General features: G+C 38.1%; 2 protein-coding genes across 3 annotated transcripts in view; both read left to right on the top strand.

Annotated features, from left to right (window-relative positions):
- Window positions 1-9863, top strand: part of aars2 (alanyl-tRNA synthetase 2, mitochondrial (putative)) — a 17311-nt gene extending 7448 nt beyond the window's left edge. Inside the window, exons 1-20 of one of the 2 annotated variants that reach the window (XM_016521927.1) lie at window positions 654-712; window positions 801-992; window positions 1435-1579; window positions 1670-1815; window positions 1891-1999; window positions 2091-2129; window positions 3087-3201; window positions 3356-3483; window positions 3633-3777; window positions 5961-6130; window positions 6213-6326; window positions 6413-6553; window positions 6632-6769; window positions 8107-8210; window positions 8426-8534; window positions 8605-8730; window positions 8831-8941; window positions 9070-9153; window positions 9235-9348; window positions 9424-9863. In XM_016521927.1, the coding sequence (XP_016377413.1) occupies window positions 708-712; window positions 801-992; window positions 1435-1579; window positions 1670-1815; window positions 1891-1999; window positions 2091-2129; window positions 3087-3201; window positions 3356-3483; window positions 3633-3777; window positions 5961-6130; window positions 6213-6326; window positions 6413-6553; window positions 6632-6769; window positions 8107-8210; window positions 8426-8534; window positions 8605-8730; window positions 8831-8941; window positions 9070-9153; window positions 9235-9348; window positions 9424-9594 (2406 nt within the window). In that variant the 5' untranslated portion in view covers window positions 654-707 and the 3' untranslated portion in view covers window positions 9595-9863. Of the gene's footprint in view, window positions 1-653; window positions 713-800; window positions 993-1434; window positions 1580-1669; window positions 1816-1890; window positions 2000-2090; window positions 2130-3086; window positions 3202-3355; window positions 3484-3632; window positions 3778-5960; window positions 6131-6212; window positions 6327-6412; window positions 6554-6631; window positions 6770-8106; window positions 8211-8425; window positions 8535-8604; window positions 8731-8830; window positions 8942-9069; window positions 9154-9234; window positions 9349-9423 lie in introns of those variants that run through there. The other variant, XM_016521928.1, reaches the window with a different exon arrangement.
- A 2276-nt stretch (window positions 9864-12139) lies between these two features.
- Window positions 12140-14118, top strand: LOC107715702 (beta-1,3-galactosyltransferase 1). Its single transcript, XM_016521874.1, has 2 exons — window positions 12140-12165; window positions 12957-14118. The coding sequence occupies exons 1-2, from the start codon at window positions 12140-12142 to the stop codon at window positions 14047-14049; spliced, it is 1119 nt and encodes a 372-aa protein (XP_016377360.1). The 3' UTR covers window positions 14050-14118.

Consider the following 14118-nt stretch of genomic DNA (forward strand, 5'->3'; position numbering starts at 1 on the left):
TTTTTTATTAATATAATTTATATTAATAAATATACCGCTTTTTTCTTTATTTTTAATGTGCAGTGGAAGCTTGTTCTGTGGGGATGCGATGGTTCATGCTGTAGATATTCCCAAAATTTTATTGAAAAGACTTTGACGGGGGAAAAAAAGTATCTAGCTTTAATTTATTTTAATTTTGGTTCAGTTCAAGGCAATATTTCTAATTTTCATTTAGTTTGTTTTTCATTTAATATTTATATTAGCTTATTTTTATATTTTTAATGTCATTTGATTTTTTTAGTAATTTTGTCATGTGCTTTTGTCATTTTTTTATATTAATATTTAGGTTTAATATATTTTAATTTCAGATTTAGTTATACGGTCTATTTTAGATTTATTGTATTTTTATTTCGGTTTTAGTTTTTATTTTCAGCTAGGAATTTTAGTGCATGTACCAAAGCAAGATTTTTATTTTAATGTATTTTTATTTCAGTTTTAGTTTATATTTATTTCTAGTTAGTCATTTTAGTCATTCAACTTGTTTCAGCTAGTTGTCAAGGCAACATTTCCAATTTTCATTTAGTTTACATTTTTCATCTAATATTTATATTTTATTTCAGCTTTATTTCAATTAACAAAAATGTTTTAATATAGCTGTGGTTTCAGTTTCTGGAGACACTGCGAATGGACTCCCTGCCGATGAGGAAACCCGGCTAATCTGGCTTAGCATGGGGTACGTTCACTTAAGTGCAAAGCAAAGTTGGCAAACCCTTTGGTTTTCTGTTGGAGATTCACTGAATTGTTGTAACGTTCCCGTGCAGAGTGCGGCCGGATCACGTGTTGCCATTCGGAATGAAGGATAACTTCTGGGAAATGGGCGAGACGGGTCCGTGTGGCCCCTGCACGGAGATTCACTACGATCACATTGGGAATCGTAACGCCGCCGCACTGATCAACGCAGACAGCCCGGATGTGGTGGAAATCTGGAATCTAGTATTTATGCAGTATAACAGGTTAGAAAAGTTACTTCCAGTGTTATTTTACTATTTATTGTAGTTTTTATTAATATTTTGAATTCGCTTTTATTTTTATATTAAAAAATAATATAAAAATATTATTTTTATATTATTAAATATAATATAGTTTTTATTTTCAGCTAGGAATTTTAGTGCATGTACCAAAGCAAGATTTTTATTTTAATGTATTTTTATTTCAGTTTTAGTTTATATTTATTTCTAGTTAGTCATTTTAGTCATTCAACTTGTTTCAGCTAGTTGTCAAGGCAACATTTCCAATTTTCATTTAGTTTACATTTTTCATCTAATATTTATATTTTATTTCAGCTTTATTTCAATTAACAAAAATGTTTTAATATAGCTGTGGTTTCAGTTAACAATAATAATAACGTACACTGTGAGGATTTGAATATGTCAGTGCTCTCTCTCTGTGTTGCAGGGAGGTCAATGGTAGCCTGCGACCTCTGCCCCAGTGCAGTGTGGATACTGGGATGGGTTTAGAGCGACTGGTGACCGTACTGCAGGGGAAACGCTCCAACTATGACACAGATCTTTTCACACCTCTATTGTCTGCCATCCACCAGGTCTCTAACCTTCATTTAACCTTTTACAGGAATAATATTGCAGGTTCAATACAAACCAAACCACATTATCTCTGTTGTTTGTTCATGTAGTGCTCTAAGGCTCCTGCATATCAGGGCAGGACCGGAGAGGCTGATGTGGGTCAGGTGGACATGGCCTATCGGGTCTTGGCCGACCACATTCGGACACTCTGTGTGTGCATCGCTGACGGAGTTTACCCAGGCATGACAGGCGCTGAGTGAGTTTGACTTCATTGAAGTACGCAGAATCATTTAAAGGATAAAATTCATGCAATATGCCCTCTTTGTGATAGGCTGGTGTTGAGGCGTATCTTGAGACGTGCCGTAAGGTTTTCTACAGAAGTGCTGCAGGCCCCTGAGGGTGCGCTGGCAAGCCTGGTGCCTACTGTAGCTCATATACTGGTGAGATGATTCAGAGCCCGCCAAATTATTACAGCCATCACTGCATTGTGTCTGAAGTTTCATTTTTCCTCCCTTTTTCCTCTTTTCTCAGGGTGATGCCTATCCTGAGCTGCACATAGAGTCTGAGAGGGTAAGCATGTTCGAGAAGCACCACAGTTTTACATTTATTACAACTGGGTAAATTCTTACGAAAAGATACACTACCATTTAAAAAAAAAAAGAAATTAATAGTGAGTGAGTGACAGCAAAGACATTTAGAATGTTACAAAATATTCAGATTTCAAATAAATGCTGTTCTTTGAGAAAGTTTAAAAGACAGCATTTATCTTCAAAGCAGAAATCTTCAAAGAATCCTGAAAGAAAAACAAATGTATTCCAGTTTTCACAACAGTTTTAAGCAGCACAACTGTTTTCAACATTGATATTAATAGGAAATGTTTCCAAATCAGAATATTAAAATGATTTCTTAAGGATCGTGTGGTACTGAAGACTGATTTGCATCACAGGAATGAATTACATTTTAAAGAAAAATATTTTAAATTGTTGTATATCACAATTTTACTGTTTACTGTATTTTTTATCAAATAAATGCAGCCTTGGTGAGCATAAGAGACTTTTTTTCAAAAACATTTTCAAAATCTTACCAACCCCAAACTTTTGAACTGTAGTGTATTACCATGTTCTAAAACGCAATTAAAGTGAGTCTTTAAAAAACACTAATAATTTAATAAAAGTATAATAAGTAAGTATAATATAATAAAAGTAATCTTTAGCAAATCTTTGTCAAAATTATGGCTTGTAGTATTTCAAACAATATATTTAATGTTTTATTTTAATTTATTTAGACAAAACAGTATTTTAACATTAGAATTTTAATATCAGCCATTATCAGATATCAGTCATTAACATGAAAATAATTAACTGCTTATCTGCATTAGCCTACATTTTAATATTGGTGCAGCCATAATTCTGTACTATGGCTTATATCAGTGTACCATGGCATTTTTCAACTTAGGAAAACCTGCTGATTACAAAGTGCAGGAACTGAATTTTTGTTTACATGATAATCTTTGTGCTTCCTCTATAGATCATGGATCTCATTAATCAGAATGAAGTCCAGTTCCTGTCCTCACTGAAGCAGGGCAGAAGGGTGATTGACAGGACCCTCAGCAATATGGACAAAGACTCTGCTGTTTTTCCAGGTAAAATCCACAAAGTGATGCAATTCACTTTTCTTAATCCTCTTTATTATCTGTGCAGGCTCATTAATGCTGATTTGCTAATATTTCTCTCTATGTGTTTCTATCTCTCTATTTATTTTATTCTCTGAGTCCATTGTGTTGTCGCTTCTATCAGCCTCGGTTGCCTGGTCATTACATCGTAACCTGGGCTTCCCTCTCGATCTCATTGACCTGATGCTAGAGGAGAAGGGAAAGATGGTTGATAAAAAAGAGATGACAGTGCTTGAAGATGAATATGAGAAGGTACGTGTGATAGCATGTTGGTTTCCTTAATCTGACATCTGATTTGAGGATGAATAATGGGTAATTACAATTATTATTATGAATAATAAATTTATTAATAAGCCCTGTTTTTTGGGGTATGTGGACTAATTTTGTGTTTTTTTTCTCAGTTGAGGTTTCAGTCGGAGGAGGATGATGGAAACAGGGTGGACCAGCTGGATCTTCATAGCCTGGCGGAGCTACAAAGTCAAGGAGTTCCTCATACGGATGACTCCCAAAAATACTGTTACAGTCTGGGATCTGATGGACAATATGGTACTGGAGGGTGAAAAGATTTTGTGAAAAATTTTAGGAGTTTGTGAAGCAGATAAATCTTTATAACTGTGTCCTGACCAGACGTGAGACTAAATGTTTCATGAAGCAAGCAACACATTAAAAAACACTCGGAACACCTCAGTAACCACATAACAACATACTAAAAAAAAACACTTAAACAACTACATCGCAACATGTTAAAAACAACCCAGTAACCACACAGCAACAAACTACAAAACACTCAGAACACTTTAGCAACCACGCAGCAACATGTTAAGGAACACTGAGAACTTCATAGCAACCGCATAGCAACTTGCTAAAAAAACACTCAGAACACCTCAGTAACCACATAGCAACATGCTAAAAAAAAAAACTTGTAGCAACATCCTAAACAGCACTCAGTACACACTAGTAACTGCATAGCAACATGCTAAAAAAAACACTCAGAACACGTCAATAACAGCAGAGCAACATGCTTAAAAACACTCAGAACACCTCAGTAACCACATAGCAACATGCTAAAAAAAACTCATAGCAACATTCTAAAGAACATTTAAGAAAACAAAAAACACTTAAACACCTTAGCAACTACATCACAACATGTTAAAAACACTCAAAACACCCCATAGAAACATGCTAAAAAACACTCAGAACACCAAAAACACTCCTAACACCTCACTAACCACATAGCAACATGCTAAAATACACTCAGAACACATCAGTAACTACATAGCAACATGCTAAAAAACACTCAGAACACATCAGTAACTACATAGCATGCTAAAATACACTCAGAACACATCAGTAACTACATAGCAACATGCTAAAAAAACACTCAGAACACATCAGTAACTGCATAGCAACATACTAAACAGCACTCAGAACACATCATTAACTGCATAGCAACATGCTAAAAAAAACACTCAGAACACGTCAATAACAGCATAGCAACATGCTTATAAAACACTCAGAACACCTCAGTAACCACATAGCAACATGCTTAAAAAACACTCAGAACACGTCAATAACCACATAGCAACATGCTTAAAAAAAACTCAGAAATCAGTAACCGCATAGCAACATTCTAAAGAACATTAAGAAAACAAAAAACACTTAAACACCTTAGCAACTACATCGCAACATGTTAAAAACACCCCATAGAAACATGCTAAAAACACTCAGACACCAAAAACACTCCTAACACCTCACTAACCACATAGCAACATGCTAAAAAACACTCAACACCTCAGTAACCTCATAGCAACATGCAAAAAAAAAAAAAAAGAAAGAAAGAAAAAAAAGCACTCTGAACACCTCAGTAACTGCATAGCAACATGCTAAAAAACACTCAGAACACCTTAGCAACCACACAGCAACACACTAAAAAAACACTTTAAACATCTTAGCAACTGCATTGCAGCATGGAAAAAAAACACTCCGAACACATAGCATCATAGTTAACAACATTCAGAAAACCTTAGAAACCACATAGAAACATGTTAATAGACTCAGAACGCCTCAGTAACTGCACAGCAACATGTTTTAAAGGGGTCATATGATGCGATTTAAATTTTTCCTTTCTCTTTGGAGTGTTACAAGCTCTCAACACTCAGAACACCTTAGCTAAAAAACACTTAAAACACCTTAGCAACCAACATGTAATCGCATAGCAACATGGAAAAAACACTCAGAACATCACAGTAACTGCATAGCAACATTTAAAAAAACACTCAAAACACTTTAGCAAACACATAGCAACATGCTAAAGAACACTCAGAAAACCATAGCAACTGAAAAGCAACATAAAAATACTCAGAACACCTCATTAAACAGATAGCACCATTTTAAAAATCACATAACACCTTAGCAACCACATAGCAACAATTACGAAATAATCCAAACACCAGAAATATTAAGAACGCATCAATAATCGCATAACTTACTAAAAAACACATTGCATGGCAACACCCTGGCAACCACTATGTAGCTAGGTGGAGCAGGATTTGGACCAGTGAGATTTCAGTGTTTGCGAGGTTAACATTTCAATGCATTTGCTAGGCTTGGACAAAAACTGTAGGTAATATTGAAGCGATAGCATTTATTGATTGTCACTTTATGGTATCATGCCTGGTTTGGACACGGTATAAGACTAAACAAGCATCCAGACTCTTTTCCTTTCTCAGTGTTTCAGCCTTGCAGAGCGTCAGTCCTGGCACTCTACTGTGATGGGGCTCTGGTTTCAGAGGTGAATGAGGGTCAGTGCTGTGGTGTGATTCTGGACCAGACCAGCTTTTACGCAGAGCAGGGCGGACAGGCGCACGACCAGGGTTACTTCACCAAGGATGGACTGCAGGTTACTGATTACATCCCATCTGACATATTTCATTTGTATGTATTTAAGCACAAGATTCACCATTGTGGTTATGCTTTTGCAGGATGTGCTGTTCCCTGTAAAGTCTGTCCGTCTGGCTGGGGGTTATGTGGTTCATCAAGTCACGGCAGGAGAGACTTTGAGAACTGGAGACCAAGTGGAACTTCATTTAGATAAGGTGGGAGTAGTAGGAGTAAAAGTACCAATACCATGATAATACATCATGCGGATACCTTTAAGTAAGTGCTGTATTTCCAACTCTAGGCTAACCGCCTGGGCTGCATGGTGAAGCACACCACCACACACTTGCTAAACTTCGCTCTGCGAGAGTTGCTAGGTCCTTCTGTTAACCAGCGAGGGTCTCACTGCACCGCCAGCCGGCTCCGCTTCGACTTCAGCGTCAAGGTACAAGGGCTGAGTGGCTGCCTCAGTGATTTAATAATTTCCAGAATGTCTAATACCGGTGTATGTGCTTGTTTAAAGGGCTCCCTGAGTGTGTCTGAGCTACAGAAAGTTGAGGAGTTAGTCCAGCACATAATTCGTCAAAATGCAGAGGTGTACATAGAGGAGGTCCTTCTGTCCAAAGCTAAACAGATTACGGGTCTGAGAACAATAGATGAGGTAAATAGGAATGATTCAATGCCACTTTTTCATTTCCAACACTGCAACCTCAGCTGATACCTATGCCAATCCGATACCAGTATAAAATTACCCTGTACAAATTGTGCAAAATTTTCATTATATGAAAGGTTCCAATGCAGAGTGGCACAAAGTGCTTAAGTCAGGGCTGTCAAACTCAATTCCTGGAGGGCCGGAGCCCTGCAGTTTTGTTCCAACCCTGCTCCAACACACATACCATGTAGTTTTCAAATAAGCCTGAAGGACTTGATTAGTTGGATCAGGTGCGTTTAATTAGGGCTGAATCTAAACTCTGCAGGGTTCCGGCCCTCCGGGAATTGAGTTTGACAGCCCTGGCTTAAGTGCTCTTGGGCACAGACTGATGCGCTTTAAAGCAATGGCCTTTTATGTCAAAGCGAGCCTTGTTCCACAATGAAAAGTTCATAACAGTAAGAGTAGAAAGATGAGATATTCTGAGATATTAACTTATATTAAATACCTGGAATATACTGTACATAAAATATTTATTGTGCATTTATTATACTTTTTTTGTCCTATTTGGAGCTTGACCGTAACAACCATAATGCACAGTATCGGATTTGGATCTGTCCCAACTGACCGATACCTAACATAACCAATTGAAGCCTATCTGTGTCAGACCGATATTGTATATCGGATTGTTGTATGCTTAGAGGTATATATTTCGAGGGTGTAAGACAGGGAAGTCCAATCCTGCTCCTGGAGATCCAACATATAGGGATGTCCTGATCAAGCTTTTTGTGCCCCCAATCTAATCAGAGTAATTTAATATTGAGTATCTGCCAATTAAGAGTCCTCAGGGGCAGTGGCAGGGTTGCCAACAAAAAGAAAAAAATAGTGGAGATATGGTTAGAAAGCATGAAGCTCATGGTGTCAGAATACCAGTCTGCCAGTTAATCATCTACACATGACAGTTGACATAAAATAAAGGATTGGGCTTGGGATAGCCGATACCACTCATATTTATTAACCACAGTTAATAAATGTTTTATCAGCCCCCGAAACGGATCCTTGAGATCAGCTTGGGACATCCCTACCAACACACTTGCTTAAAGGTTTCTAGTTCTGAAGTCCAGCTAATCATGATCCTGAAGTCTTTGATTTGCTGGTTTAGGTGTGTTTATGTAGGATTGGAAATAAACTCTACAGCATAGTGGCCTTTTAGGAGAAATTCTGGGCAACTATGATTTAAGATTAAAGGACTATAATTTTACACTCCAAAATGTTCTTTTCATTTTGGTACCCTGCACCATTAGTGGAAACAGTCTATATGTGGAGTTTTGACCTGTTGTTTGTTTTAGGTGTATCCAGACCCAGTGCGAGTGGTGTCCGTGGCTGTGCCCGTTTCGGATCTGCTTAACTCAAACACCACCGAACAAGCTTCAGTAGAGCTTTGCTGTGGCACGTAAGGTTCTTCCGAAACTGCTGGAACCCTTTGGGAACAGGGGTTGCCAACCCACCTCCTGGAGAGCTACTTCTTCCTGCATTTCCAACTTTGCTCTGCAGGATGGTAGCCCTCCAGGAACAGGGTTGGCTACCCGTCCTTTGAGCAAACCACCAACACATTTGGCTTTTTCCAAGCTGCAGCCAAGGTCACCAGTATGTTGTTGTTTTTATCAGGCATTTATTGAGGACGGGAGCAGTTAGGGACTTTGTCATTGTGTCTGAGAGACAGATGGTGAAAGGCATTAGCCGTATCCTTGCCGTTACTGGAGATGAAGCCAAAAAGGTTTGAAAATCAAAATCTACCATTGCGTATCAGGTTAATTTCAGTGATACTAACTGTTCCTGTAACCCAGGCTCGTGAGACGGGCCAAGCCATGCAAGAGGAGTTGGAGTCTTTGGCGGTCCAGGTAGAAGCTGCAAGCTCTCTGTCTATGCCAGCAGCACAGATGCTCTCCAAAGAGGTTGGCCTCCTAATGAATGTACGTAACTCTCCATAACCTCTCATCTTCGTTGCCAATTCAGTTCATGATGTATGAATTTCATTGGTCAATATCCTACAGTATGTATGATGCATTTTAGGCAGTTGATATCACACCTATCCCACAATGGCAGAGGCGAGAGTTGCAGACTCGCCTAAAAGCAATGCAGAAGACCAGCAACACTACCATCAGAAAATTGGAGATCAAAGAGGTAGACACATCTAAAGGCTTAAAATTCAGTCTATGATGCCTGTCAAATGATGCCAAAAAGTAGTTAGCTGGGTAGTCATTTCTGTCACATCTGCTCTGTCGATATGTTATGTTTTTCTTCTGCTTCAGGCTGCCTTGAAAGCCAAAGAGCTGCTGGTCAAACACTCTAATAAACCTGTGGTGGTGGACTTGATCCAGACGGACTCTATATCGGTAATTAGTATGTTTTGTGATGATGTTTGATAATTGTATCTGTCTCATGTATACAGTTTGTATACATGTGATCATATTTAGGTGCTGATGAAGACTGTGCTCCAGCTGAGCAAGAGCACTCCAGATTCCATGGTCATGTTGTTGTCTCACCTGCAGTTGTCAGGGAAGGTGCTTTGTGCCTGCCAAGTACCCAAGGTACAGCACACACAAAATCTCACAACTATGATATAACCACACAGGTATGTGATTGTCTTCATACGCTTTTCATAGGGCTCTGCTAGTGGCTCAGCCATTAAATGGGCTCATTCTGTGTGTGCACGCTTGGGAGGAAATGCAGACGGCTCAACCGACGTGGCTAAAGGTGTGGGAAATGCAGCCAGTCTCACAGATATCACAGACATCTTGCACTGGGCTGAAGAATTTGCTCAAAACAAAATCTGAAAGGCATCCTGACCAAACTAATATACCACAATGGATCTGCTTCATCAAAATGGTTAAATCTATCAAAAATATATTTCCTGTTTCTTTGTTTTAAAAGGTTGGGACATATACTATATATTTTTGATTGTGACATTTTGGTAGGTGGGGTTATTTAGATATTAATCAATGCTATTAAGTTCTTTATTGCTCTGTTTTGGAGATGGTCCTCGCTGCAGAACACAAGATCCAGGGGGCGTGGTTGGATCCAACTCCTCCCACCATACATATACCTAAACCTGCCCGTCTCCTCCCCCTGATCCCTAAACCCACCCATCTCCACCCCTAAACCTACCAATCTCCACCCCCTAGATGTGGATCCCCACCCCCTAGATGTTGATCCAACCACGCCCCCCGGATCTTGTGTTCTGCAGTGAGGGGCTACTGTTGTTTTGGGTACACTTTATAATAGTAGGTTTGGTTCAAGAAAATTTTTAGAATTTATAATTGTAAATACATGATCCATATAATTTCTAATGTGTCTGATTGTGTCAGTTAAAGGGGTCATATGATGTGATTTAAATTTTTTCTTTTCTCTTTGGAGTGTTACAAGCTCTTGGTGCATAAAGAAGATCTGTAAAGGTGTATGAAATACAGTTAAAGCACTGTTCAGTGTGTCAGAGCGCCACCCTGCTGGCAAGAATCAGCTATTGTCCTTCATCTGAGAATCAGTATATTCAGCCACCAGAGGGAGACAAAAGAGCTGTAAAGTCTCACACCCGCAAACAGATGCTGAACTTACCCTAAATCTCTAATAAAAATAAGCGCCTTTATAGACATAATCAGTGTTTTACCACCAACTTGCAGTTCTCTGGTGGTGTCTGCGACATTTCAGTCTTGTGTGATATTTCCATCGAGTTTTGCATTCTGACGTCACTGTTTTCACAAATTAGCATTTTTGTAGTTTACACTGAGACAGTGGTATTGTTTTCAAAAATGTGCACTGTGAAACCTGTTTTAATGTACCCAAAATGCTGTTGTCACGTAAGTGAATTGCAAAAACGCATAATAGTTTTTAGTTGAAAAATATGTCTTGTAAATGCCCTTTCAATAAGTGCATAGCCTACCCATACTCTTCACGCTTGTCAAAATGATCCGTCAGTTTCTGTTAGTCCCACACACAATGTTCTTTACGACGCAAGGACCTAATACTAGCAAGTCTTAAGATTTGTTCGTTTGTGGAGTTAGAAAATACCAATCGGGTGATTCTTTAGAAGTATAAATTGGATATCCCAATTGAAACAAAGCCTTAGCGATGAAACCGCACTGTCGACCAATGAAACCAGACCACCACTGCATTACCTAGTGATACAGCAGTACATTTCTTACAATATTTATTAATGCATGTTAATATTAGTTAATAAAAATACAACTTCATTGTTAGTTTGTGTTTATGTTAACAGATACAACTTTCAATAATGTATTAGTAAATGCTAATTAATCAATGTCAGGTGTCATCTATTGTGTGTACACTCTTTAAAATAAAGGTTCCAAAAGAGGGTAGGGTTTGTAGCAATGCCATAGAAGAACCATTTCAGTGATCAGTTAAAATAACCATTTTCTTTCTTACTGTGAATGAATTTTTGATAACCTAAAGAGTTTTTCTTCACAATAAAGAACCTTTTGTGGAATGGAAAGGTTCCATGGGTGTTGAAGATTCTTCATGGAACTATAAATGCCAATAAAAAAAAAAACTTAATTTTTAAGAGTGTAGATTAGAAGTATTGTGCGTTGTTAGTTCATGTTAACCAGTATTGTTGACTAATTTTAACAAATGGAAGCTTATTGTTAAGTGTTAACCAGAGTAAGGAGTACATATAGGAGGACGTAAAGGCAACTACAGACATTTTTTTTTTCAGTGTTTATAGTTCAAAAAATTCCGAAAATACAGAAAATAGGAAGAGCATTTTATTGTTTGTTTGTCAGGGTTGTTTTGTTATTTGCTGTTTTGAACCTTTGTGCTGTGTTGTATTTTTTGATGGGAATTTGAAATGCAGCTTTCATAGATAACACTTTGTCCACTATTTCATAGGAAGGCCCACCCACTTAAACATTTCTGGCATCACACATGGTTTGGAGTACACACACACCTCTGTCTTATGTGAAGAACAGACTTTGAAATGGTGTTGAAAAAAAGTAGCATTTTTGTACCACCAGAGTAAACATCTCAGAGAGTTTGTGTGCCAGATTTCTTGTCTTCAACCAGAACTTCTGGCTTTGGTGGGTCATATAGTTTCATTTAATTAACCCAAGTGCCTTCCGAGAAACAGGCAGATTAAAATGTTAGAAAAATTGTTAAGATTATAGCAATTTTGCAATTTAATGTTAGGTAACAGTTTATATAAAATGTTAAAAAAAATCTAAAAAGATGGTACATTTAAAAAATAAATTTGTGGAAATTTCCTCTTATAATTGTATTGGAAGAGGTTTCAGCTCCACCCCCAGTTCATGAGAAAGCAGGAGCAACTATACGCATGATTCCTTTAGACAAGCAGTCAAACACGCAGTCATGGTGATCAGAAGCATGTGGAAGAGGTATGTTCACCTCGGCTTTTATTTGCTATTCAAATTGTAAGTTGGCTTCAAATTTAAGTTGGCTGCCATGGCGACATTTCTAATTTTCAGGCTTTTTTTGTTTGTGTTTTTCATCTAAAATTAATACAAGTTATTTAATTTTAGCTTCATTTCAAATATTTCCATCACGAAAATGGTTTTTAATAGTTTTAGCTTCAGTTAACAATAACAACGCCTATAAGCATAGACTGTACACTACTGGCTAAAATGCATAAAATATGGCAAAATGAGTTATAACTCTGGAAAAAGATGTGTCCCAAATTCATGTTGCTTTGTTTTAAAATGCATGTCAACCTGTACAATCCTATTTCTAATACTATTTCATCACACACTGTCAAAAAGTTTATTGTGTAAGAAAGAGGGAAAACCAGCCTAGTCACTTTTGAATAATGAGACAGATTAGCGTCATAAAATATTTGAATGTCAAACACACACAAAAACCATACTCGCAAATGATCAGTGGTGGCTTTTGAGATGCTTTTGAAGCCATCTTTGAAAAATGTATCTTTTATGAGAATTTGTGGTGGTGTTATTGTCACTGGCTGTGTGTGTGTGGCTCTAAAATGTACTCATCCACTTAAGCATACATTTTAGAGTCTCAAGATATTCACTTTTACATTTAAACCTTGTCGGACAAACGAATAAAACATTACAAGTGTAGTACTATTCAAAAGATTCATATATTCAGTTATATAATTAGAACTGATCCGAAGGAGATTATATAGACTCTTTTGTTTGTCTTTCTCCCTCAGGTGCTGTTTGGCTCAGGATAGAGATTTAATATGCCACATTAAAACAGGATTCGTTCTGCTGGTCGCTTTGACATTATCATTGTCTGTCATCTATTTTGTCTACGATTTCTCACTCAATCCAGTCAAAGACCCTCACACCTGGTTTAACCTTGTAAATCAGACTCAGTCCTATAATTTGGTGACTGAGGGCTTGTCTGGCAAAAAAATTGTCTGGAATTTTCTAACTAATCAACAAATCATTCAAACAACTACCGCACAAAAAAATCACATTTCAGTGCATCATCATGTGGCTCATCCAAGCAACTATCATTTCATTCTGGATGAACCTGATAAATGTAGTCAGAATCCGTTCCTGGTCTTGATGGTCCCTGTGGCCCCTCATCAGGTAGATGCTCGTAATGCCATCCGGAGCACATGGGGGAATGAAAGCTCAGTCCAGGGAAAAGCAGTGCTGACTCTGTTCTTGGTGGGTTTGACTGGAGGACCTGAAGCTCAACAGCAGCTGGAGGAAGAGAACCAACAACACAGAGATTTAGTACAGAGCAACTTTGTGGACTCCTACTTCAACCTGACTATAAAGACAATGGTGATCATGGACTGGTTGGCCACTCATTGCCCTCAAGCGAATTTTAGTATGAAGGTTGATTCTGACATGTACATAAACGTGGAGAACCTGATGAGCCTGCTATTGGCACCCAACACACCCAGACAGAACTACATTACAGGCTATTTAATGTGGAACCAGAATGTCATCAGAAACAAAAAATCAAAGTATTATGTCTCAGAGGAGCTGTACCCCGAATCAAAATACCCCACGTATGTGTTGGGAGTAGGATATGTGTTCTCCAACGATCTTCCCAAAAATATTGTTGAGGCTTCCAAGGACATGAAGCCTTTTAACATAGAGGACGCATATGTGGGCACTTGTCTGAAACGGTTGGGCATAAAACCTTCACGGGCTCCAGATCCTTCTCAGTTTCGGACCTATATGAAGGATTCTAAAGGTCACGACCTTTCCAAGGTCATTACAACAATCGCAAGGTCACCAAAGCAAATAATAGAGTTCTGGCAAAAAGTAAAAAGACACAAATGAACAGATAAACCAGCACACAAGGAACAGGGATGAGCAAAATTAAAAGCCAACACACGCTCTGTGAATGAA

This window comes from Sinocyclocheilus rhinocerous, unplaced genomic scaffold, assembly GCF_001515625.1.
Source record: "Sinocyclocheilus rhinocerous isolate Xijiao unplaced genomic scaffold, SAMN03320098_v1.1 scaffold450, whole genome shotgun sequence".
In the NCBI taxonomy this organism is placed as follows: domain Eukaryota; kingdom Metazoa; phylum Chordata; class Actinopteri; order Cypriniformes; family Cyprinidae; genus Sinocyclocheilus; species Sinocyclocheilus rhinocerous.